Here is a 24,520-nt window from a genome sequence, read left to right as displayed (position 1 = left end):
CGGCGGCGCGGGGGACCGACGCCCGGGCGCCCCGAGGCGCCGGGATGTGGAGCGGGTAGGTCCGCGCGCGCTGCCTCCCGGGATGGGAGGATGGAGGTCCCTGCCGTGTCCGCACCGCCACCCGGAGGTGCCCTGCGCCCCCAGCCCTGTCTGCGGCTGACGGGACAAGGGACTCGCAGCTGGGGAGGTGGAATGACACCCCGGGGGAGGGGCGGGGGGCTCTCCTGGGTGGGGTGCGAAGGGGGCCGCAGACCGTCCCAGCTTGACAGCCCAACTCCTAGCTCATCAGGAGCAAGTGACCGGGGGCCCGGAGCATGTGCGCGCCCAAGTAATCTGGGGCACGCAGGGAGGAGGGACCCCCGGCAGGGCGAACTCTTGGAAAGCAGTCCAGTTGGGAAAGGGGGCCGGGTCTCTGCCGAGGTCGCTTGCAAATTGATGGCAGAACCTTCGGGGCTCCTGGAGCCTGGGGGGCTCAGAGGTGTGGAGTGAGATCTCCTCGGCAGTGTCGAGGGGAGTGGCACAGACTCTGGTGTTAGTGGCCCCAGTACCAGTATCTGCTCAGGCCATTGGTTCTCGCGGGTGTTTCCAATTCTTGGCCACTCCGATGTGGGATCCCTGCCCTGCATGTGCAGAAGGGTTGTGGTGTTTTCATGGAGTTGGGCAAACACTTCCTCTTCGAAGTGGCCTGGAAAGACCAGGTCCTGGAGGAAATGTGGCCAGAGTAGGGGTGGGTTGTATGAATATTCGTGTAAAGAACTGGGCCAGATGGGTGGTCCCAGGACAGGGCTGCTTCCCGGCCACAGCCTGGGACTGAGGAAAGCCAGCTGGGGAGACGGGCAGGCTCCTCCGCTTTACTGCACAGCACCTAGCGAAGCTTGAACCCAGATGCTAGTGGAGTGTAGGGTTTCTTCCCCAGTTGGGGTGCTGAGAGAGTGGGTCCTGGTAGCGCTCAGGTGTGGAGAGGCTTGAGCCTCTTAAAGGGAGAGAGCTGAAGCAGAGCCCTGTGTTCCTTGGAATTGTGCCCGGGCTAAGGAGGCTGGGCCTGGGGAGACAGTGCATGAGGTGGGTTTGTGGTACTTGGAGAGGTCAGGACTATCCTGCCTGGTGTTGAGTGTGTTTGAGGAGCAGCCTGGTCTGGAGGAAGCTTGGGACCCCTTGTGTTGGGTGGACCCAGGCAAAACGCAGCTGCTGAGTTGCAGTGTGACCTTGAGGGGTGGCCTGACTTATCTGTGCCTCTAGGTGAAATAAGTGGGTTGGGGGGGGGTGATTCCAGCCCAGAAAATGTCCTTCCCTGGAGGCATCCAGGCCAGGGTCAGACACGGCTGGGAGCCATGAGTAGATGAATGCTCACTTCAAGGACAGAGTCAGAGAGGCTTGGTCCTGGACATGGCCCCAGTCCAGCTTCCCTGCCATGTTCCCAGGACCCTTCTGAACAAAGCTGGCTGCCAAGCCAACCCCCACATAGTCATCAATATGCTCATTTCCTGCATGTAGCTCTGGATCCCGTGGGGCATAGGTGGGTGCAGAGCACACAGTAGGTGCTTCATAAATGTAGAGGGAAAGCATGAGAGGTAGTGAGGAGCTGAGCACTTGGAGGTTGAGCAGACTTGGGGGTTACCTTGAGCACTGCCTTTTTATGGACCCTTCATTTGGATGTGGAGGCAGGGTATTAGGGATGGGAGTCAAGCTGCCAGCACTCCTTGGGAGTCTGGTGTGCTGGCAGCAGCAGCTGGGAGACCCTGCACAGGGTCACACTTGCCCAGGCCACTCTGACTGAGCTGCTTGTTCTGGTGACCCCCAGTAGCTCATGACAACTCTGGGCAGGTATATACTTGGACATGGGACTGTTGTTCCTAGAGCAGGAGGAGTCTGGGAGTAGGACTTGGTGACCCATTGTTGCTGGGACTTGGTTTCTTCATCTGTGAAATGGGTTGAGATATCTCTGTTGGGTGACTACGCTCTGTTAATGGCCAGGTCCCAGTGCCAGTTCACTCTCAGCCCTGGACCCAGGGCTGCTCTCCTTGGGGTGAGTGGCAGTGGCTGGGCCCTGCAGGAGCTCTGGTGAAGCCTCTTCCTGGAGACTCCCAAGCGTGGGCCCTAAACTCTGAACCCAGAGGCAACTCCAGTCTGACTTTAAGGTGTCCCCCGCAAACTGGGCTGCACCCCTCCCCCTCTCCTACAGTTTACACCTCCATAGTCTTGGGTGCCAAGCCTGCTCTGAGGTGATGGGTAAGGACAGCATCTTGGGTACTTCTGCATCTAACACAGTGCTGGGCACTTGACACTTGGTCAGCGGAGGCCAGAGCTTGGGTTCTGGTCTGGTTTTCTGCCATGGAGTGGCCACATGACATTGGTGCAGCCCCTTGGTCTCAGTTTCCTCACTTGACAGATGGAGCTAGTTATACCTATCTTGGGGGAGGGCCAGCCTCTGATGGACTGCCCAGGAATGAGATGAGACCACCCCAACCTCCCAGGGATGGGGGACTGTCTTTGCAGCAGGCAGGATGCTGGTGAGCTCTAGGGCTGTAGGTGTCTTCGACCTGCTGTGTGATCTTGAGCAAGTCCCTTAACTGCTCTTGGCTTTGACTGCCTTAGGGATGTGGATCTGTGAGCTCCTGCCTATAAGGCGTAAGTCACAAAGGACTACAAGACATGTGACAACTCTGGGTTAGGCACATAGGCCTCCTCATTGGGAAGCGGTCATCACTGTTGCTACCTCCTGGAAACCCTTCATGATCTAACTACCTGCCATATCCCCTCAACTGGTAGAGATGTCTTTTATTCTGTTCCTGAATCAGCCCATTTGTGTGCCAGGCTCCGACCCTCATCAGAGTCCTGCTTGTCCTAGGTTGTCCCAGCCTCTGCACAGAATTTCAGCCCAATAGGCCTTGGGCATGGGGTGGGGGTAAAGGGGACGCAAAATGAAATAGAATGCAGTGGGAAGGGGACGAGTGATGTGGCTGCCAGAATCTCCAGTTTGTGCAGATTGTCTGGAGCTGGGCTGCTGGAATGCCAGGCACAGGACAGGTGCTCACTGCACACGTGTGGGGTTTCTCCGGTCTTGGGGTGTCAATTCTTGCACAGGGAAGCCTCGGGCAGATATGAGGTGTGGACAATGTGCCCTGCCCTGTCCCAGCACAGGAGTAAGACCCCCACCCTCCCAGGCCTTGCACAGGCTCTTGGTGGAGACAGGGCTGGGTTCCCTCCTCAGGGCTGGGCTGGCAGGCCTGGGCCCATGGCAAGGAGGGACTTGTGTTCCCACCTCCCTGCTGACCATCCTGAGCCCTTCTCATTTCTCCATGTTCTCCCCAAACCTACTGCTGCTCTTGCACCTCCACCTGCACCTACTTCCGCTTCCCAGGCCCACTGTGTCCCCAGCCTGTCCCCTGCCTGTCCTTTTACTCCCTCCTTGCCTTGAGCTCATTGGGTCTTGGCCCAACTCTAGGCTCTACCTCCAGGGAGACTCAAGACACCCTCTCCTGCCCCTTGTCCTGGTCTGCTGGCCTCCCTGGCATTCTTCGGTGCAGATGTCTGACACTGTCGTCTCATTGTCTGGCTGGCTCTCTGGCCCTCGTCCCTGCTGTCATGCCCTTGACCAGGCTCTGGCTGTGGCTGCTCCTCTGAGTTGGTGCCTCCCAGCAGCTGTCACCCTCCTGCCTTTACCCTTCAGCCACCCACAGGACGTGCCATTTCCTAAATGCCTCAGCCACCCCTGTCCCTTCCCTGAAAGGCACCCTCCCAGTTCCTCTTCCTGCCGTGGGTACCACTGTTCTCATTCACCTTGTCCCTGGTTTTTAAACTGTACTAGTTAATTAAGGTAATTACTGTAATTAATTTTTTCTGTCCCCCACCCCCCTACTTCCAGCCCCTGGTCCTTCCTCCCACGAGTCCCCTGTCAGTCTTTTGCCTCTGTGTCCCCTCTGCGTGTCCCTCCTGGCCCAGGGCCTGCCTGGCTCGGACAGCAGCTGTAGGCGTCACTCCCCACCACCACCACCACTTGGGCACAATCTCACACTTCCTCAAACCCCGCCTGCATCCTGCCTCACTTCTCTGAAATCACCATTCATCTCCTTTCCTCATGTGACATGCTGTGCCTGCACTCTGGGTTCAGCTCCCATCCTGCCACTTCCTTGCTGTGTGTTCCCACTGGGTCACCATCCCTCTCTGAACCTCAGGTGCCTCACCATTGTTAAAACCAGGCTGGGGAGCGCATCTCCCTGCAGTGTTGTCAGGAGTCTCTGCACGCATCGACACCTGTTGATACTTGCAGTGGGGACTGGTGTGGACTTGGTCAAGAGCTTGGGAACCTGACGTGCTCGTGGGTTTGGGGCTGAAGACTTAGCCCCTCCGTATAGGCCGAGCCTTGCTGGGCTTGTAGGCTGGTCCAAGAGCCAACACCAAAAACCCCTTCCTAGGACCCTCTTTGTCCCTGGACACACGTCACCGGACTATGGATATCAGTCCCCTCAGAGACCATACAGTCTGAGTGTGGGTCTTAATTTTTAATTTGTGTGTGTGTGTGGCTGGCCAGTATGGCCAGTACAGGGATCTGAACCCTGGACGTTGGTGTTATAACACCAAGCTCTAACCAACTGAGCTAACCGCCAGTCCTGAGTTTAAACCCATTGCGTCCATTAGCACAGGGGTTCTTTAATTCCAAGAGATGACAGGAGGGTCATCCTGGGCACTGGTTGAGGGGCAGAAAGACCTTGCAGCAGGTGGTCTGGCCCTGTTGGGAAGGGTCAGAACCCTCAGAGGGCCATGCAGGATCCTGTTTGGGCCCTTCTGACCCCAGGAGCAACCTCTGGCCAGGCTCCCTGGCCCAGTGGGTGTTCCTGAGTGACAGAGGCCCCAGAGTCCAGGCATCCTGTTCTCTCTCTTTTTTTTTTTTTTTAAAAGATGACCGGTAAGGGGATCTTAACCCTTGACTTGGTGTTGTCAGCACCACGCTCAGCCAGTGAGCAACTGGCCATCCCTATATGGGATCCGAACCCATGGCCTTGGTGTTATCAGCACCACACTCTCCCGAGTGAGCCACGGGCCGGCCCATCCTGTTCTCATTTTGCCGTGTTTTGTGGTTGGGGAAAAAAGCCCTGCTGGCCCACCTAGGGCAGGCCTAGTGGGGTGTGGATTGCGCTAGTGGCGTTTTCTCCCTGGTGTGTGTTTCCTGGGGAAGTGACCCAGCGGGGCCCTTCCTGCATGAACCGCCTGGGGCTCCAGGCAGTAGAGCGGGCTTGGGGATGGGGGATGTTGGCTGCCCCATCTACATCTGACCTTGACTTTTAACTCTCTCCCCCCTGAGCACCTCCCTTCCCAGTGGCCTCTGCAGCTCTTCTTAGAGGCTGGACTCTATTTCTGCAGGGACTGGGGACCGAGGAGGTTTGAGCAGAGAGCCATGGACTGTGCAGGGGTAGGGACTCAGGAGAAGGACTGGAGCGATGGCCCAGGCTTCCCTGAGAAGTCGGTTCCCACCGCCTCAGGTGTTCACACCCAGGTTTGGGGCCTCTGGTCTGGGAGGCCGAAGTGTGTGGAAGATAGGGGATTCAGGGGCCCTCTTTCCTCTGAAATTTCTGAGTCACAGGAGTTGGCCTCAGAGCCCGGAAGTGTAAGGGGAAGGAGGGTCTACAGATTCGAGCTTCCCTCCCTCCCCCTGCCGTTCCTGCCACCCCTGGCCCAGGCACTGGGGAGTTGGTGGCTACGGGTGGTCCTGCTGTTCCCATGCTTCCTGCCATTAGGATCTAGGCTTTGGGCCTTTCCACCAGGGGGAGGGGTACAGTGTCACAGAGACCCTGTCTCCCGCCTCCTGGACCACTGTTTTCCCAAAATAGGGCCCCATCCCCCCAGTGGTGGCTGAAGTGAGAGCCTGTTGGGAAAACGGTGGGGATTGTCCAGCCACACCTCCAGCCCATGCCCTTGGGACCAGCAGGAGAGTCTCTCACTGTGGCCAGAAGCCCAGGCCACACGAGTGGGCAAAGCTCAGCCCCTGTGGGAGAGGCAGGAGGCCTTGTTCTCCTGGGCAGGGGCCATGGTCAATGGGGGGTGGTCCTTTCTGTGGGACAGATATCAGGGCTGGGCGTCTGAGACCTGGGATCCTGCCCCATGTCCTGTGGTGTGCTTGTGGGTCCGCACCCGCTCTGTTCATTCTATTCAAGTGGGCAGACCCTGAGATGGGGTCTGCTGCCCCTGGCCCAGCCTGAGTGACTGTGGCCATCCTCTGTCACCTGAGGAAATGGGGCTGGACTCCAAGCCTCCAGGTTCCCAGTGGGGGCACCTCCCCAGACCTGTGGTTTCAGCTGCAGGACCCAGAGCCTTCAAGTGACTTCTCATTTGATTCTTACAGTGCCTCCTGCAGGTTTTTAACCCCCAGTCCTACAGGTGGGGAAGCACATTCAGAGAATTTCAGTGACATCCCAGGGGCTCACGTGTGCCCCAGGTCAGAGGCTGGCTGTACCCCGGTTGCCAACCCTGGCCCGTGCTCTCAACCACGGCTCCCCCAGCCCACGCCCCCCTCCTGGAAAGGTGGTTTCTGGGCCTGAGCAGAGGTGGAGAAGCCAGTTCCAGACGGAATTGGGTCAGATTTCCCTTCCACAGCCAAAGAGGAGCCTCCAAGTCCCCCTGGGCCCAGCAGCGCTTGATCCTGAGGCAGATGCTCTGGTTGCAACACTCACATGCCTCACCCCACCCGCCCTTCTGCTGTGGCTGGGAAGCTTTGGGCTGGGCTCAAGACCTGGCCACCTGTCCCTGCACTGCCACTTGCCAGCAGCATGACACTGGGCAAGTCCCTTCACATCTCTGAACCCTGTCCCCTTGTCTGTAGAATGGGACAATAACAGAGAGTTTTAAACAGAATAACGTGGTCAGAGTGCCCTGTGTAGAGTCCCCCTGGGGCCTCCATGGCCATGTTGGGGGGGTGGGCAAAGGCTGCCACAGCCCTGCAAACTTCAGAGACCCTTTGCCAACAAGACCGCACCCCTCCCCCCAAACAAGGTATTAGGAGATTTCCCTGTCTGGCATAGACACTGTTGATGGAGTGATGGATACGTGTCCCCGCCTTAATCATCAAGGCCTGAGGCCCTGCCAGGCAGGACCCAGCCTGAGGAGCCTTGAGGCCATAGTCTGAGCCAGTTCCAAAGCAGAGGGCAGGCTGGGCTGGGCAGCTGGACAGGGACATGGAAGGGTGGCTTGGGAATGGACTCTTTGCTGGGGTCTCTGGGTGTCCAGTCCCATTGTGTTACCAAGGGGGAAACTGAGGATTGGGAACTGCTTGGTGACCTTCCTACAGTCCCGAGGACAGGCAGGGGGACCAGGCCCCAGACTTGTCTCTCACCTCTCCCCTCAGCTACCCTGAGTCCTAAGATCACCCTGGCCTTGTCTTTCCCCCATCCTGTGCGGGCCTCTCTGAGCCCCCTCCCCCCACCTCCCCTACTGTTATCAGCAGCCCAGCCCCCACCCCAGCCCAGCCTCTGTGGCTTAGAAGCTGCTGGCTCAGGAGCCACGAGCTTTTTTGCTGAGTGAGCGAGTCCAGAGGTGCTGTCTTGGCACAAACCACTGCTGGCCGAGCCCGCGCCCTCCCTTCCCTCTCCAGGGTCTGCTTCAGAGGGGTGAGGGATGAGGACGGAGACTACACACTGCCACCAAGGTCTTCAGCTCCAGGGAGGGGACGGTCCTGAGGCCCAGAGACAGGGTGTTTGCCTGAGGTCAATAAGACAGGCCAGGGGAGCTGGGACTGCTCCCCACAAAGTCCAGGGGGCCAGGAAGTGGGTCTGCCTTGGCTGGCTGCTCACAGAATCTTCCCGCCTCAGCCCTGCCTGCCCTGGCCTCGTCCTTCCTCTCTGGTCCCCCCTGAAAGAGGTAGAATTTGCACTGACCGTGCCAATGAGGCAGCGCCCACTTCAGTGCCTACTGTGTGCCAAGATTTTAGGCACATCCCCTCTGATCTGCTCAGGGACCTGGGAAGTAGGGGCATTGGGATTGTCTTCAGTTTGTAAAAGTGGAAACTCCGATTCTCAACACTGATGCATTTACAGTCATCTGTTCGACAAACATGAACTGAGTGCAGGCTGTGTGCTGACAACCTACTGTGTGCCAAGAACAGCCCTATGTCCCGGGCTGGAGAGAGTGGTTGAAAAAGATGAGTGAGCCCTACCCTTGCCCCCAAGAGCCTTGTGCTTGGCTATTCTGCACTTGTGACAACCCTGGTCATAGCCAGTGGTGCCCAGGTGCCCATGAGGCCCAGGTGCCAGGGTATTGCCCAGGGTCACTGATGCCCTTGTTTGTGTTGCAGCCTGCCCCAGCCAGACGAGGGCCTCCAGCCACCTCTCGAGGCTGTCTCTGTCCCCTGGAAGAGCGTGGACCCCTGCAAAGGCCACAGGGAGTCCCCAGGAGCCCTGGTGGAGGCCTCTGCAGGGGAGGAGGCCCAAGGTGAGGAGGGCCCTGCAGCTGCCCAGCTGGACGTGTCGCGCCTACGCAGCTCTTCCATGGAGATCCGCGAGAAGGGCTCGGAGTTCCTCAGAGAGGAGCTGCACAAGGCCCAGAAGGTGGGGGCCTGCAGGCAGGCTGGGGGGCTCCAGGGTGGAGGTGTCAGCCTGGGAGAGCCCTGAGATATGCCAAAGGGAAAGGGATCGTGCACTTACCTTCGAGGGCAGTACAAACAAAGGAGAGACCCTTTCTTCTTGCATTTTTAAATGATGTTCCCAAGTCTTCTCTGAAAACCTGCCCCAGGCTCTAATGGACTGACAGACTGTGTTTCAACCTCAAGCTATGGGCTAAGTGGAAAATGCATCACAAACTGTCAGGCAGCAGAGAGCAAGCAAGCTCAGGGCCCAGAGCCCCGCATAAGATGGTGTGGGGAGAGGGGACAGCTGGGTCAGTCGGGCCGGTGGCCCCCACCCTGTGCTGACAGCCCCCGCCTCGGGCCCCCAGGAGCTGAAGCTGAAGGACGAGGAGTGTGAGCGGCTGTCCAAGGTGCGGGAGCAGTTGGAGCAGGAGCTGGAGGAGCTGACGGCCAGTCTGTTTGAGGTACACCAGCCCATGGGGCAGAGAGGGTCTCCCGGGTGTCCATCGTGTTAGTGCCATTCACGCAGGGGCTGCCTTCTTCCCAGGAGGCCCACAAGATGGTTCGGGAAGCCAACCTGAAGCAGGCGGCGTCAGAAAAGCAGTTGAAGGAGGCCCGGGGCAAGGTGAGGCCTGTCCCTGCCCACCCAGGCCAGTCCCGGCCTCCTGCACTGCCTCCCAGCCCCAGGAGAACTGGACTTCACTACCCATGTGGACCCTTGCCTGACCTTGTGGGGACACTGGAACCCACAAACCCAGGCCCAGGGAGGGCAGCAGGGAGTGTCTGAGATCACACAGCCTGATGCCCCGTAACTCCGCCAGTGCTTCTGCTGCACCACGGAGACTTCTGGGGCCTTCCAGGGCTGGGAAGATCCTGTGATTGTTGTAATTTCTTCTCCCGCCTCCCAGTGCCCCCTTTACAAAGCAGAAACCTCAACCTGGCTGGGGAATCCCGGGCAAGTGGCTTCCTTTATCATCCTGTTTGCCCATCTGTAGAATGGGAGACTTGGAGTGTTCCTGGCTCCCAGGGGACCCAGAACCCTCACTGGGAGGCCCAGCCAGCTCCAAGACACTTGCTCCTAACAGAGTCCTGCTCACAGTGACCTGGGGCCAGCCGTGTCGCCTCTCTGAGCCTCAGTTTCCCTATCTGTAAAACTGGTGTCTGGGTCTCCACCTCAAAGCTATTCCAAGGGTGACGGGTGAGGTTAGGTGCTAGTCGCTGTTGGTTACGGGCTGTCCTGAGCTGGGTCTATAGGTGGCAGCCAGAGTGGCATCAACCCTGGGTGAGGGTTGACGGCCATCCCATCCTGGCCAGATCGACATGCTGCAGGCGGAGGTGACAGCCCTGAAGACACTGGTCATCACGTCCACACCAGCCTCTCCCAACCGTGAACTCCACCCGCAGTTGCTGAGCCCCACCAAGGCCGGGCCCCGAAAGGGCCACTCACGCCATAAGAGCACCAGCAGCACGCTCTGCCCCGTCGTGTGCCCTGTCGCAGGACACACCCTCACCCCAGACAAGGAAGGCAAAGAGGTAAGGGTGGCAGGTGGGTGGTAGGGACAGAAAAGGGGAGACCATGCCCACTGTCAGCGGGTCAGAGCCCAATGGGGACCAATCTACCTTTGCCGTGTGACCTGGAGCCTGTCCTGTCCCTATCTGGGCCTCTGTGTCCTCCAGGCTGTGAGGGCTGGGCAGGTTCCTTTTCTTTGGTTTCCTATGATATGAGGCGTTTGGCCCTGAGCCTCCAGAGTGTACAGTCTGGGGGGCCTGATAACCCCTCCCTGCCATGCTGACTCCAAGTATGCGTGGGGGTCTCTGCCCTTGAGGCTGGCTTTGGCCCTGAGGATCTGCCTTTGGGGGTTCTCTGAGAAGGCACACACTCCCTTGGCCTTAAGAGGCTGGGCAGGGGCCACTGGGCCCCCGGAGAGAGGCTGCCTGGGCCCTGTGTAGCCACAGCCTTGAGGCCTGGGACCACCTGTGAACCCTTGTTCTCAAGGGATCTTGTGCCCTCTAACTCTGGTGTCAAGATAAGCATGGCCTGTAGAGGGGCGTCTCACTCCTGCCATGGCCAGGCACATGCTGTACTTGGTCCAAGCTGGGTTGACACTCATGGTGGTGGGACCCTGGGCAAGTGTCCACCTGTCAGCACCTCAGTTTTCTCATGTGGTAAATGGGCCTCCTGGGTCACAGGAGGAACTGACGAGATGCAGCTGTCAAGAGCTCAGCTCAGGGCTGCACCCAGTGAACACCCGCGAGGGACGTAGTAGCATTCGGCTTGCTGAGTGTCTGGTGCCAAGCCCGCCAGTCCTGGTCCTGTCCTCCCATCCCTGCCTCCCAAGCTTCCAGGGAGGAGGTGTCGGTGAAGCCCCTTGTCCCCCTTCTGAGCACTGAGCTTCCAACTGGACACTAACTTCTCCTTCCTCCTGTCTGTCTCTGTGCACCTGTCTGTCTGTCTGTCTGCCTTGTGGGCCCCACCCGCCCAGCCCGGGCTGCCCCCACTGCTGTCCCTGCTCCTCTGCGTGGTCCCCAGCAAGGCCATTCACCTCACGTACGAGCCGGCCTGGCCGCTCCCACCTGGGCAGCCGCCCCCGGCCCCCACCTCCGCTACCTCTCTCTCCTTTTCCCAACAGGTAATGGCTCGAGAGAGGGGCCGCCCCCTCCATCCCCGCTCCCAGCCTCACTTACTCTGCACGCAGCCCAGGGCAGGCCAGGAAGTCACCTCCTTGGAGTGAGCCAGAGGGGCTTCCCTCCTGCGCGCACAGGCCTGTGTGTGCCTCGTGTCCCTGCGGGTTCCCACTGGGTCACTCTTCAACTTTTCCTTCTCAAAGAGGCAGCAAGGGTCCTCAGCAGGAGTCCCCGGACCCAAGTCTGTCATCTTATAGCACCGAGAAACTTAAAACACACCTGGCAAGAAAAGTTTTGTTCTAAATTCTTTAGTGCCGAGGGCAGAGGGAGTTCTTTCCTGGCCTTGGCTCCCCTGCACGGTCGCTGGGGCCTGCCCTGCGTCCTCCCTGGCCCTCCTGTCCTTCAGCTCGGCCTGCCCCTGCCATGCTGGCCCTCAGCACCCTGACTGCCCGCACCCTGGCTCGCTCTCCCCTGCAGGTGGATACAACCCTGTTTGCAGAGTTTCAGGCCTGGAGGGAATCACCCACCCTGGACAAGACCTGCCCCTTCCTGGAAAGGGTGTACCGGGAAGACGTGGGCCCCTGCCTAGACTTCACAATGCAGGAGGTGAGGCGGGAGGGGGCAGCCGGCTGGGGGGGGCAGCCCCTGGACCCTTCAGTGGGGCCCAGCCCCTCACCAGCCCACCTGCCACTCTGGTCTGCTACAGCTCTCGGTGCTGGTGCAGGCCGCCGTGGAGGACAACACGCTTACCATCGAGCCCGTAGCTGCACAGACACTGCCTGCAGGGAAGGTGGCCGAGGTTGAATGTGCCAGCGCCAAGTAAGCTTCGTGCCCCCAGCCCTTCTGCTCTCTTGGGGGAGCCCGCTGGGCCTTAGGCTGTGCCAAGAGGGCAGGACTGAGTCTCATGCCCCCTGGGGCCCTGGTGCAGGACCTGAGGGTGGGCAGGGGCTGTGGCATACAGGCCTGGCCAGGACATCTGACAGAAGAGGGACAGTTGCTGGCCCCCTGCAGGGAATCTTTGCAGAATTCCTGTGGACCCCCAGGCTCTCCAGGGAGTCTGGAAGCTGGGGTCTCCCTCTTACTGGCCAGCCTGACACATGCTCCCTGCCCTGCCCCTTCTCTCCCACAGTGGGTTCTGGACCCCGATTCCAGCCAATAAATAACTCAATGGCCTTGACATCTTGTCCTTGCTTCTCAATGGCATCGACAGGGGTAGTGGCAAAGCAGAATAGTCAGGTTGGAGCCAGGGAGGGATTAGGAAGGAGTCCCCCTTGGCAGCCCAAGATCTGGCCTGGGAGGGCTGGTGCCAGGTGGAAACCTTGTCATGGAGAGGAACATTTGAGCCAGGTTTGGAGGATGCGTAGCAGTTTTGCAAGCAGGGAAGGGCCTCTCAGGCAGATGGAACAGAATGCATGAAGGCATGAGAAGCGGAGATAGTCACAGAAACACCCTGGGGCAGTGGGTAGAGCAGTGGGTGGGCGCAGAGTTGGGGCTGAGGCTGCAGAGGGTGTTGGGGCCAGAGTATTAAGAGCCTTCATAGGTTTGGGTTTTCACCTGCCAGGCTAGTGTTTCATAAATCAATAGATATTACCTGAGAAGAGGGTTCTCTGGTCCCCTCAGAGAATCACAGTGAACCTGGAGGCAGCTAATGCTCTGACAAGTCCTGCACCAAGGAGCCTTTTTAACCTTTTACTTGGGGTTCTCCATAACTCTTTCCTGGACGATGGGAAAAAAGCAGGGAAAGAGGATGGATTGGATGTGGGCCTTGGAGGAGCCCTTGGCTACAACGTGGAGAAGAAAGGGGGAGATGAGGTAGAAGGCTGGTTGGAAGGACCTCAGGGGATTCAGGCAAAAGGCGCTGCAGGCGTGCCCCAGCCTGGGGACCTGGTGACCAGGTGGAGGGTGAGGAGGAGAGAGCTGAGTAGGTGCCGCCCCAGAGAGGAGCAGCATTTGGGAGTGAGGGAACAGATGGTGGGCTCTTCGGGGCCACTGAGACCTGGCATGTGGGCAGCTGAAGATGCAGAGGGAGGTACCCAGGCCTGGGGTGAGGAGAGAGGGTGGCATGGCACGGGACTCTCAGTTGGGGCTGGTTGGCAGGCAGAGGCAGACGGGGCAAGAGGGGCCGCATGGGCAAAGCAGGTGAGCACCTTGGTGTTAAAAAGAGGGAGGCTTAGTTGGGGGAAGCGGTGACTGGGTCTGAGGTCCCCAGTAAAAGGTGATGCATTTTTAGAGACCGCAGAAGGTGGGGCTCTGGCGTACCTGCGTGAGGTTGACCAAGCTCTCTTGCCCAGCAGAGGCAAGGCAGAGGTCTAGGAGTGGGGTCCAGGTTGGTTTCAAGGTCTGTCCTAGGGACTGCTGGCAGAGGGGAGGTCAGACCCCACCGCCATGTCTGTTTCCCTGCCCCTCTCTCTGTGTGTCCTTCTGGCTGCTGTGTCCTCCCTGCGTGGGTGGGCATGCCCCAGCCATCCCCCATGGTCCCCTCTGCTTTTCCCCCAGCACATGTGCCCTGAGCGGACTGGCCCGCGCCTGCCGTCACCGCATCCGGCTTGGGGACTCTGAGAGCCACTACTACATCTCACCATCCTCCAGGGCCAGGGTGAGTCACCCTCTGCAAGTGTGGCTTGGCTTCTTAGGAGAAACCTGGACTGGGACTCTGGGCCCCAGGCATGGTAGTACAACCAGAACTACACCTCGATCTACAGAGCAGGGTACAGGCTCAGAGAGGTGCAGAAACTGACTCAGGCCACACAGCCAAGCCCAGTCCAGTCCTTTGTTATGGCTGCACAGCAAGTGACCATAAACATAGTGGCTTAAAACAACACACTCTTATTACCTTGCGATTTCCCTGGGTCGGGCATCTGAGCACTGCTTAGCTGGGTCCTGTGCTCGGGGACTCATAAGGGTACGATCAAGGTGTCGGTGGGCTGGGTTCTTTTCTGGAGTTCAAGGTCTTTTCCAAGCATATGTGGCTATTGGCAGAATTCAGTTCCTTGTGGTTGAAGGACTGAGGTCCCCATTTTCTTTCTGGCTGTCGGCTGAGGACACTCTCAACTTCTGAGGGCTGACCGCAGTTCCCTGCTGCAGGGCCCTCTCTCGACAGGACAGCTAACTTCTTCCAGGTCATCAGGAGGATCTCTCTCCCATCTGCTAAGACACAGGCTGATATAACGAAATGTAATCATGGAGGGACATCCATCACCTCTGTCATTTGATTAGTAAACTGGAGTGCCACTAGAGTTCAGGTTAAAGCTTGAGGCTCCTGACTCCTGGCTTGGGTTTTGGCCCGAGGTGTTGTTTTTGTTTTTGGTGGCTGGCTGGTACCTTGGTGTTGTAACACCTTGCTCTAAGCCAGCCCTTGGCCCAAGGCTTTTGAAGAGATGCAGAGGCAAGTCTTGTCGCACTGCCTTGTGGTCAGCTGTGGGTGCCGAGGGGCCTCCAGGAATCCCAGCTTCTGCTCTCACGTGCCGTGGGATTCAGGCCGGCACAGGGGCCCTCACCAAGCTAGGGGTTGAGGACGAGGTGAGTCCCCTTCTTCTGTCACCCTACTGACTTTAAGAGGATTGGAAGGAACAAAAGAGAACGTGTTTGGAAACACATGCAAAGTGAGGGTGTGAAGAAACCCCCCCCACACACCAGCCAGGACTCAAGTGGACAAATGGCCCTATCACCAGGCAGCAGGCTGTATAGTGAGGGCCATGTGTCAGGTCCTCAACAGCTTGTCCCACACTCAAGTGAGTGTGAATTCACCCAGTGGTGAGACTCGGGGAGTCTGAGCCTTAGCTAAGGGACGGGGTGTGCCTGGGGCCAAACAGCCTAGACCTGGGATCTCCCGACTCTGAACCTGTGTCTCTTCCCTGCAGCCCTTCCCCCATGGATTTGTGCCCAAAGCCTTGTTCAGTGCCCACAGGTCCCCATTGCCCTCTTCCAGTCCCAACCAGGACTCAACAGAAGGGCCACGCGAGCCATTCCCATGCCTCACAGAACTACTCCTCGGACTCAGGTTTTTTCCTGGCCTGGGTGTCTGGCTGAGCCGGCTGAGCTGGGGATGGGAGATGAGAAGAGAAGGGTCTGAACTTTCAGGGTGTGGTCCCCGACCTGAGACACCAAGGGGTGTGGAGTGGATGGGGGGGGGAGTTGTCTCCCCCCAAAGAGAGCCCTGGGGAGAGAACTGCACTATTCCCTGCCACTCCCTGCTCACGAGCTTCTCACGGTGCCCGCTGTCCCTGCACGTGAGCTGTCCCGCCCCGCCCCTGCCACAGCCTCTCCTCCACCCACCCCACCCCACAGTATCCCTGACCCCTCTCACATCTCCCTGCCTTTGCCAGGCCACTGGCCCTGCACCCCTTTTTCCTCCTGGCAAGGTCTGTGTGTGCGAGGCCAGCAGGAGCACCACCCTCCTCCAGCCTGTGGGCGCCCCACTCCCAGGACACTGGGCATTCAGCACATGGCTGTCATGGGCACAGCTGCTGCTGCCTTCCTGTCTTAGGCTGGGTTCCCTGGAAGCAGCACCTAAGATGGGGATTTTGTGCGGCTCTCAGGGGAGTGAGGGAGGCAGAATGGTGGTAGGGGAGAGGAGCCAAGCCTGGTCCCTGGGGGCTCTGGAGCACAGCGTGGGTTCCACCCTGAGGCAAGGGGCTGGGCTTCTACACCCCCCATGCCAGCCAGTCATTGGCTGAGGTCTGTGGGGGTTGGAGATGCAGAAGGTGCACCTATGCGCCTTTAGGGGCCAACACCCTCAGCAGCTGGCAGTTGGGGTCCCAGCCTAGAAAAGGGACCCCAGGCGGGGCACCAACAGTGCCCTCTCCACAGTATTAGAGTCCTCTAATAGTGGCAGTGTCTGAGCCAATGTAGGGTCCCCAGTGCCTGGCACTGGGCCTGGCCTGCAGCAAGCCTCGGGTCACCCCCAGGTTGAGGGCTTCAGGCACGGGGACCAGGGCAGCCCAGGTGAGTTGCTTCTGATCCCTTTGCCTTCCCTGGTGTTAAGAAGAGCACGTGACTTAGGCCTGGCTGGTCCAGACCTCCAGCGTCCAGAGCAAGCAGGCCCACCAGGGGGTGAGCGTAGATTCAGGCACAGCTGCCTGGCTTCATCTCTCAGCTCCAGCTGCTTACTAGGTCCACGATGTCCGTAACCATGGTCAGGTGGCTTTGTCCTTGCTGGCTCCATATTCCCCATGTGTAAAATGGGAACCATAAGCATGTCTGCCTCATTTGCACGTGCTTGATTACATGGTCATTTCCACTACATCATTCGGAGCAGTTACTTACTAGTCTTGCTGCTGTTCATTAGAACTTCAAAGCTCACCCCTGTCCGAGGCAGGGAGCATTACCTGGCTCTGACGTTGACGTGGGCTAACTGCTCTGGTCTCAGATCTGCACTGGCTTGTTGGGGGACCCCGAGTGTGGGGGACAGGCAGGTCACAGGTCCCCACTTCTGCCTGCAGATCACCGCAGTGTGCAACTTCTTCACCTACATCCGCTACATCCAGCAAGGCCTGGTGCGGCAGGACGGTGAGCGCCCCCTGGCGGCCGGTGGAGGGATGGCGCCGGGGAGAGAGGCTGGGCGGACAGGCGGCTTCTGGGTCTACCTGCCCCCTCGCCAAGGCAGGAGTCTGGGGCTCCTTAGCCAGGAGGCCAGCGAGCAAGAGGTTGTGGGTTAGTGAAGGGCTCACGAATCTCCTGGGTGCTGAGTTTTGTGGAGAGATGAGCAGCAGAAGGAACCTCCCAGGTCCCGCCTCACCAGGACAGCAAGCCTGATGCTCCCACCCACTGGGTCTGTCCAGCTGCTCTTTCTCCTGCCCAGAAACCTCTCTCGGCCCCCAGGGCCTGTGGGGACAGCATTGCTGTTATTGACCCAGCATTTGAGGCCCTGCATGATGGGGCCTCCGTTGGGAATCTTCCTCCACTCCAGGTGTGGCCACCTCATGGACCCCTGGGGCTTGCCCACCTACAGACCTGTGCCCCCACTGTACCCGTTGTCTGGCAGGTCTTCCATCCACCCCTTGCCCCACCCCTCCCCATGCTGCAAAGTCTAGCTTCCCGCTGCCCCACCAAACTTTGTCCCCTAATGAATCTTCTCCTGAACCAATCTGGTCTAACCATCTTAGTAAGGAGCTATTTCCTTCCCAGCTTGGGGGTCGAGTCCCACTCAGAGGCCAAGGCCAGTGCACTCTGGGTGTTTACACCTGCCAGGCTAGGGGATGCTCCCTGAGGGGCTGCCTCCTACCAGGTACATGGACTGATCACTGCTGAGGTCACCGTGAGACCCCAGGGAGGTGGGCATATAAAGCATTTGTAACCTGTTGAGCACAGTTCCTGGGCCCAGGCTCACCAATGTTGAGTGCGTGGCAGTGTGTGCATGCATGTGCACATCAGGCTGTGGGGGTGCTGTCAGTGTGGTACAGTGCAGATCCCTCAAAAGTGTTCAGCACTCAACAGTTTCCAAGGCTCAGAGTAGAGCCTGAGAGGTCCAGCCACTCGCCAAGGTCATCTGTCCTGGGGTTCTGGGGAGCCCTAGGGTCCCTTGGTAGCTTCCCTGTCCAAATTCAGGGGAGGGGGCCTGCTGTCTGCCTGAGGTGACCCTGAGCTGCCCCCAAGCTGTCTACCTTCTTTCTGCCTGTAGCGGAGCCGATGTTTTGGGAGATCACAAGGCTGCGGAAGGAGATGTCACTGGCCAAGCTTGGCTTCTTCCCACAGGAGGCCTAGGGCATGGCCTGGGCCTGGAAGGGGACTCTGAGCTGGAGCAAACATCTGTTCCAGGACAGACAGACAGGAAGACAGGGTCCTGGAACCAGCCCTGAGCCAGAAACCAAATGGACAGACAAATGGCCTGGCCCTGGAGGCAGCACTGAGCCAGCACCAAATGTCCATCCTGGGACAGACAGCAGGACAGACAGGCCTGGACTTCATGAGATGAACCTTCTCTCTTCCCCACTGGGTTTTGCAACCACCAGAATTTCAAGGAAGCACCAAAGACCAAGGAGCTTGGAGCCATACCGGAGGGCTCAGCCCTTGGGAGGGGACACCTGGGGCAGCCAGCACCCCTTCCCCAGGCCTGGGAACTGCTGCCTGTAGGTGCCTTGTTGCTGCCATGTCCTCAGAAAGGGACTATCCTGGGGTGGCCTGATCTCCAGGGTATTCCCCAACCCAGTTCCCAAATCCTGGGCCACCAGCACCCCCTTGTGGCCATTCCTCACCCCCAGGTGGCCTCCCCTGCTGTCCCAAGGGTCTACAGGGCAGCAGGGCTAGGAGTGGCTGGCAGGGCCTCAACAGCTCTGCCACTCCAGCCTGTACAGTATATGGTTGAGAATGACCCCAGAGCGTTCTTAAGATGTCAGAGCCCCTCCTCCTTCCCTCCCTCTTCATAAAGGCCCTCCTGTCACCTCCCTCCCCCATCTCAGCCCTGTGCTCCAGGAGGTCCTGCTCCCCAAAGCACTGGAAGGATTGCGGCACTTTCCTCCCAAGGTCAGACACAGACAGGCCCTCAGGCCACCCATGCCTGTCTTAAGGGCGGCCCTTCCGACAACAGGGGCCCCTGTGTGGGGGGCTGGGGTGGGGCAGGCAGGACCTGGACCTCCCCTCACCCGTCACAGCCCACTCAGGACCAGAGTTAGGGACTCTAACCTGGACACATCCCTCACCATGTCTGGATTTCCTTCTTTGAATGGAATGTAACACGATCTCTATTTAATAAAGGAAGGCTTTGTTGGTAGAGGCTGGGCGGCCACACGCCTTCACTCCTGCACCCTGGGGCTCTGGCCAAGGCTTGGGCATCTGAAGGAGTGGAACCAAATCCTTTCCTTGCCTGCCCTCGTGCTTGGGATTAAACCCAAATCCTGAAGCCCCACCACCACCACCACCACTCGCTATAGGGAAGACCGTTTGAATCATGCCTTAGTGTTCCGCAGGGACTTGGGTCACTGGGGATGAGCCTGGCCTCCCTGCTGCCGGGGTGCCCAGTGCTGAGGCTGACCATGCCGCTGCCCCCTGTGGCACCTTGGGCAGTTCCCTCCTCTAGGTCTCCTTGCCCTCAGAGCTGGCCAGCTCAGGTCCAGTGGAAACTCAGAGCTCAGAGTCAAAGCACGGAGACTGCCAAGTGCTTGGCAGGACGGTGGCAGGGTTGGTTGATGATGTCTTCCAGCAGCACAGATGGGGACTTTGGTGGCTCTGGGTTTCACAGCCCAAGTCTTAGATGGGTTGTTAGCAAGGGGCAGCAGTCACACGGGGAAGAAGATGAGGGTGGCCAGGACCTCTGGGGACTCAGAATGGTGCCAGGGGTGTCCATGGTGCCTGACCTCTCCCCACCTGTAAGGGTGTGGGCCCAGTAGGTGTCCTTCCTGGAGGCGGGGCACAGCAGCTTCTGGGTTGGGTCATTGTTGGTGATACTTCCCTATTGGCCTGAGGCCTCAGGGCCACCCAGCTGGTGGGTCAGGCCAGCTGTGGGCGCCTCCACCCTTTCCGGCCAGTAGCCTTTTCCCAAGAGGTCTCCTGCCTCCTCAATTCCCCTTTGTTCCCACACCCCCTCCCTGCTCCATCTGTGATTTGGATCCCCTCACTGTCTCTCCAGCCCCCTAAGATGTTCACTGGTCGGGCCTCCTGTCATTCTCTCAAATACCAGGCAAGTGCTGTGTGGTGGACACTTTCCTGGTGCTGGGGACACTGTGCTTGAGCTGAGAATCTCAAGGCGGGAGACCGGCAATAAAAAAGTGCATCAGGGGCCGACCCCGTGGTGCACTCGGGAGAGTGCGGCGCTGGGAGCGCAGCAGCGCTCCCGCCGCGGGTTCGGATCCTATGTAGGGATGGCCTGGCCGGTGCGCTCACTGGCTGAGCGCGGTGCGGCCGGTCAAAAAAAAAAGTCAAAAAAAAAAAAAAAGTGCATCAGTGGCATATCAAAGTGTCCGATGAAGGAAAGTAAAGCGAGGAAGGTGGAGGAGGGTGTTAGGAAGGGTGAGTGCCTCTGTGCTACAGTCTCTCCTGTGTGACAGTCTCTTTCTGTCCTCTTGGTCAATCCTGGGTCAGCTGGCAGCCAAAGGAGGATGAAGACCTGGGCCCTGGGGCTACCCACCCCTACCCCAGCTTCTGTGCCCTTGGCCCAGCCACACCCAGGACCAAGGAGACAGCAGGTGACTCCAGAGGCCTGGTGGAAGACCCGCACCCCAGACTTGCTCACCTGCCCCTGCCATAGCATTTCCTGTTAATTTGGTGGCACTATCATAAACTGACAAATAACTGAGATACCCAGGGGACGGACACACACACTGCCAATAATAGCTAATGTCTGAGCAATGACTGTGTTTCAGGCATGGTGCTAAGCCCTGTCACTGAACTAATTCATTTGATCCTCACAGCAACCTTATGAAGTACTATCATCCCCACTTTGCAGATGAATAGACTGAGGCACCTGTGACCCCCGGACAGGAGCGATGAGCCCTGCACTAGAGCCCACAGTATTTAACCAGCATCCTAAATGTCTTTTACTAAACACCTGCAGCGTGCCTGGCCCTGAATTAGGCCCTTCCCTGTTTTATGAGGTAGAAACTGAGCCTCTGACAGTGGCAGAGCTGGAATTTGAATCTGGGTTTCAACATTCTTTACTGTTACAGCTGCTCCCAGCACTGCTCTGCAGGCCTGGGGCTGGGGTGGGGGTGGGGGTGGCACTCTCTGGAGGAGCTCAGGGCTTTGGCTCTTGGAGTTGTCTGGAGAGGGTTAGCTGACATCAGCCATAGAAGAGTCATTCCTCTTAAGTGAATTTTCTAGATAACCCACTTGGGCCTCTCTCAGTGCCTTTGGCACATGTGAATCATTTTAACCCTCACTGGCCACCTCTTAAGAGCTAGTACTGCCTCTGGCCTCTGAGGGTGGGGGCATCAAGCCCGAGCCCAGTTGCACACTGGCCATGTGCTTTGCTCTGACTGTGTCACACATTACAATCTGCTGAGCCTGTCCCAGTCTGAATCCTGCCAGGGATGTGGACTTGGGGCAAAGTCACTCCTCTCTGGGCCTCAGTTTTCTCATCTATGAATTGGGAAGATTGTGTTAAATGGCCTTTGCAGCACCCTTCCTTCCCCCTTTTTTCATTTAAAAGATTATGGTAAAGAAACAACAGGTGGTTAGAGCACAGTGTTATAACACCAAGGGCAAGGGTTCAGATCCCCGTTCCGGCCAGCCACCAAAAAAAATAATAACATAAAATTTACCATCTTAACCGTTTTTAAGTATACACTTCAGTAGTATTAAATACATTCACATTATTCTGAAACAGACCTCCAGAACATTTTCATCTTACAAAACTGAAACTTGCTACCAATTAAATGACTCCCTATTTCCTCCTTCCCCTAGCCCCTGGCAGCTACCATTCTACTTCCTCTCTATATGAATTTGGCCACTCCAGATACCCTATATAAGTGGAATCACACAGTATTTGTCTTTTTGTGACTGGCTTATTTCACTTAGTATAGTGTCCTCAATGTTCATCCACGTTAGAGCGTGTGTTAGAATCTTCATCCTTTTTAAGGCTGAATAATATTCCTGTGTGTGTGTGTGTGTGTGTGTGTATCACATTTTGTTTATTCATTCATCTGTAGATAGACACTGGAGTTGCTTCCATCTCTTGGCTATTGTGAATAATGCTGCTATGAACATGTGTGTACAAATATCTCTTTGAGACCCTGCTTTCAATTCTTTGGGGTATAAATCCACAAATGGAATTTCTGGATCACATGGTAACACAATTTTTTTTAAGGAACCTCCATACCATTTTCCATACTGGGTGCACCACTTACATTCCCACCACAGTGCACACAGTTCCAATTTCTCCACATCTTTGCCAACACTTATTCTCTGTTATTTTATAGTAGCCATTCTAACAGGTGTGAGATGAAATCTCACTGTGATTTTGGTTTGAGTCTCTGATGATTAGTTAGGCCGAGCATCTTTTCATGTATTTATTGGCCATATGTGTGCTGCCCCTTTTTATTAAGGGCCATTCTAAGGAGCTCTGCCCTCCACCGTAAAGAAGGCTCTTTCATGGCAAGTAGGGCTGTCTGTGGTCCCTGCTCTAAATGGCTCCAATACAGCTGTTGCATAATTCTGTGGTCCCCACCTTGCCAGACCCCTCCCTTCTCAGAAGAATTGTGTCCAAGGCCTAATAACCAAGCTCACGGTGTGGTGAGCTTTAACTCAAGAGCCAAATTGTAAAGCTCTGACTTGAATCCACTTTGTGTGTCTGCTGCAGAGTAGATGCCTGGGCTTTGTGACTACTCCTTCTGGTAGGCCTAAAGCTTTTTCTTAAATTTGCCCTACCAGGCCACTGCTTTGCCTTTACAGCTTGCCCGAGCCCCGCTGGCACTGCACAAACATCACTTGGCTCCAGACAGTAGCTGGTGGCTCCATAGTGGGTGGAGATTTCAGTGTGTCTAACAAGAGGCCTGTGTGGCAGTTCACAACAGGGAGAAGTCCAGTAGGGACTGAGGGGCTCCCCTCAAACCTCAAGCTTCCCCCCCCTCCAAAAAAAATACTCCAGCTGGCCAGTTCTACCCACACTCATCCCCACAAACCCTGGCAGTGGCCCAATGGCAGCTCAGGAATGTTGAGTGATGCCTCTCCCTTTCCAAGTGGTCTGAGAGGCCTTGGCTGTCCTGAGTTGGGGGTTTGGGGATGGTGGAATTCCATGTTCCCCCAGTCCCCCTGACTCTCTGACAGTTGCAAGATTCACTGAGTTGAAGCCCAGAGAGGTAAAGTGACCCGTGGAAGGCCCCAAAGCCTACAGAGAAACAATATGGGAAGCTGTTTCACCTCTCTGCCAATGCTGGAATGAAGTGGCTAGAGTGGGTGGCACAATCCAAGCTCTGTCCTTGCTTTATCTCCTGGGAACCCTGTGTGGACCGTCCAGGCATTCCTATCTTTCCTGGGGTGGCTGGGGCAGGCAGAGTGTCTAACCTACCCCAACCTCCAACTGCCTCACATATAGCAGCTGAGACAGGCCGAGCCCCAGGGAAGGAGCCCCTAGACGGCCCCCGGGCTGGCCACATCTGATACTGAGGGCATCTGAAGATGGGGCAAGGGCTGGATTTTGGTGCAGGGGGTGCATTTCCTCAAGAGTCTTCCTCCTTCATCCCTGTGCTCAGGGTGGATATGTGGGCCAGGGGTACCTGCAGTCACCTCTGGCCAGCGCTGCCAGCCACACTCCTCCACACTCCCACATATATGCCAGGAGGGGGATTCAAGATTTTGGTGAGGGCCTCAGTGGAGAGGGCTCAGGCAGCCCTGGTCGATGGTGATTCGTGGGCCTAGCACCCCCTGGTGCTAGGAAAACGTGGGATTCTACTGTCCTGGCAACGGAAGGCAAGAGCTCCTGGTACCAGGGAGAACCCAGAGGCCCCCTCTGCCCTTCTGCAGACCCTCGTCTGCCATTTAGACCAATATTAGCTTCAGTGACTTCCTATAAATTGTTAGACCAAGACAAAATATTAACATCAGAGAAACATACTTAAGGTTCTCCAAGTGCATTCCCGGAACCAGCACATAAACATCCCCTGGGAACTTGTTAGAAGTGAGGATCTCTGCCCCCAAACCAGATCTACTGACTCACACTCTGGGGTGAGGCCAGTGGTCTGTGTTATCACAAGTCCTCCCCGTGGTTCTTTTTTTTTTTTTTTTTTTTTTTTTTCTAAGATGACCGGTAAGGGGATCTTAACCCTTGACTTGGTGGGGTCAGCACCACGCTCAGCCAGTAAGCGAACCGGCCATCCGTATATGGGATCCGAACCCAGGGCCTTGGTGTTATCAGCACCGCACTCTCCTGAGTGAGCCACAGGCCGGCCCCTACTCCCCGTGGTTCTGATGTGTGCTCAAGGTCGACCACCACTACTCCCGGGCATAACCTCAGCCTGAGTTTATTCGTTGCGGGGGTGAACCTGTAACTTTTAGGAACGGGTATCTTTATTTCAATACAGAGCAGTGTGGGGAGTTGCCTACGCTCTGCAAAGGACTTGAATTTATTGAAGTAAGAAATGGGGCTGGGAGGAGTGGGGGAGGCGGTAACCAGCGGGCTCACCCCGGGAATGGTGGCGCCGCCTCCAGGCTTCGGTGTCCCCGGGCCCCTTCCCCCCAGCCCTGCCGCCCGGACGGCGGGGAGACGCCGGCCGCCAGCAGAGGGCTCCGCGCGAGCCGCAGCGGCGGTGGGGGCGGCGGGGCCAGGCCCTCACTAAGGCGGCCTCGGGGCGCAGACGTTGGGGGCCTATTGTTTGAAGGCTGTTTACAGTCACGCCGAGATGTGTCCCCACCTCTGGGCCTTCGGGATCTAACGTTCCAGGACGGGTGGCTGGAAGCCGCCACTCCCCCGGC

The 24,520-nt window shown here is 57.6% G+C and overlaps 1 protein-coding gene across 2 annotated transcripts; it reads left to right on the top strand.

The window, feature by feature from the left end:
- The first annotated feature begins 8,331 nt into the window (after positions 1–8,331).
- Positions 8,332–18,847, top strand: RAB3IL1 (RAB3A interacting protein like 1). 2 transcript variants are annotated; one of them, XM_063093028.1, is made up of 9 exons: positions 8,332–8,537; positions 8,923–9,018; positions 9,102–9,179; positions 9,869–10,087; positions 11,657–11,785; positions 11,886–11,998; positions 13,676–13,775; positions 16,621–16,687; positions 17,799–18,847. In XM_063093028.1, the coding sequence occupies exons 1-9, from the start codon at positions 8,478–8,480 to the stop codon at positions 17,879–17,881; spliced, it is 945 nt and encodes a 314-aa protein (XP_062949098.1). In that variant the 5' UTR covers positions 8,332–8,477; the 3' UTR covers positions 17,882–18,847. The 2 variants fall into 2 exon arrangements, with proteins under 2 accessions (XP_062949098.1, XP_062949097.1); XM_063093027.1 differs by lacking the exon at positions 16,621–16,687 and having other exon boundaries at positions 8,405–8,537.
- The last annotated feature ends 5,673 nt before the right edge of the window (positions 18,848–24,520 follow it).

This window comes from Cynocephalus volans, chromosome 4, assembly GCF_027409185.1.
Source record: "Cynocephalus volans isolate mCynVol1 chromosome 4, mCynVol1.pri, whole genome shotgun sequence".
Classification (NCBI taxonomy): domain Eukaryota; kingdom Metazoa; phylum Chordata; class Mammalia; order Dermoptera; family Cynocephalidae; genus Cynocephalus; species Cynocephalus volans.
Note: the sequence above shows the minus strand (reverse complement) of the source record. Positions and strands in the feature narration are given on the sequence as shown.

Coding starts and splice junctions, on each gene's coding strand:
- RAB3IL1 (XM_063093028.1), top strand. CDS start 8,478: ATGGAGATCCGCGAGAAGGGCTCGGAGTTCCTCAGAGAGGAGCTGCAC. Junction 11,786..11,885: donor TAGACTTCACAATGCAGGAG/GTGAGGCGGGAG, acceptor GGTCTGCTACAG/CTCTCGGTGCTGGTGCAGGC. Junction 13,776..16,620: donor CACCATCCTCCAGGGCCAGG/GTGAGTCACCCT, acceptor TTCTGCCTGCAG/ATCACCGCAGTGTGCAACTT.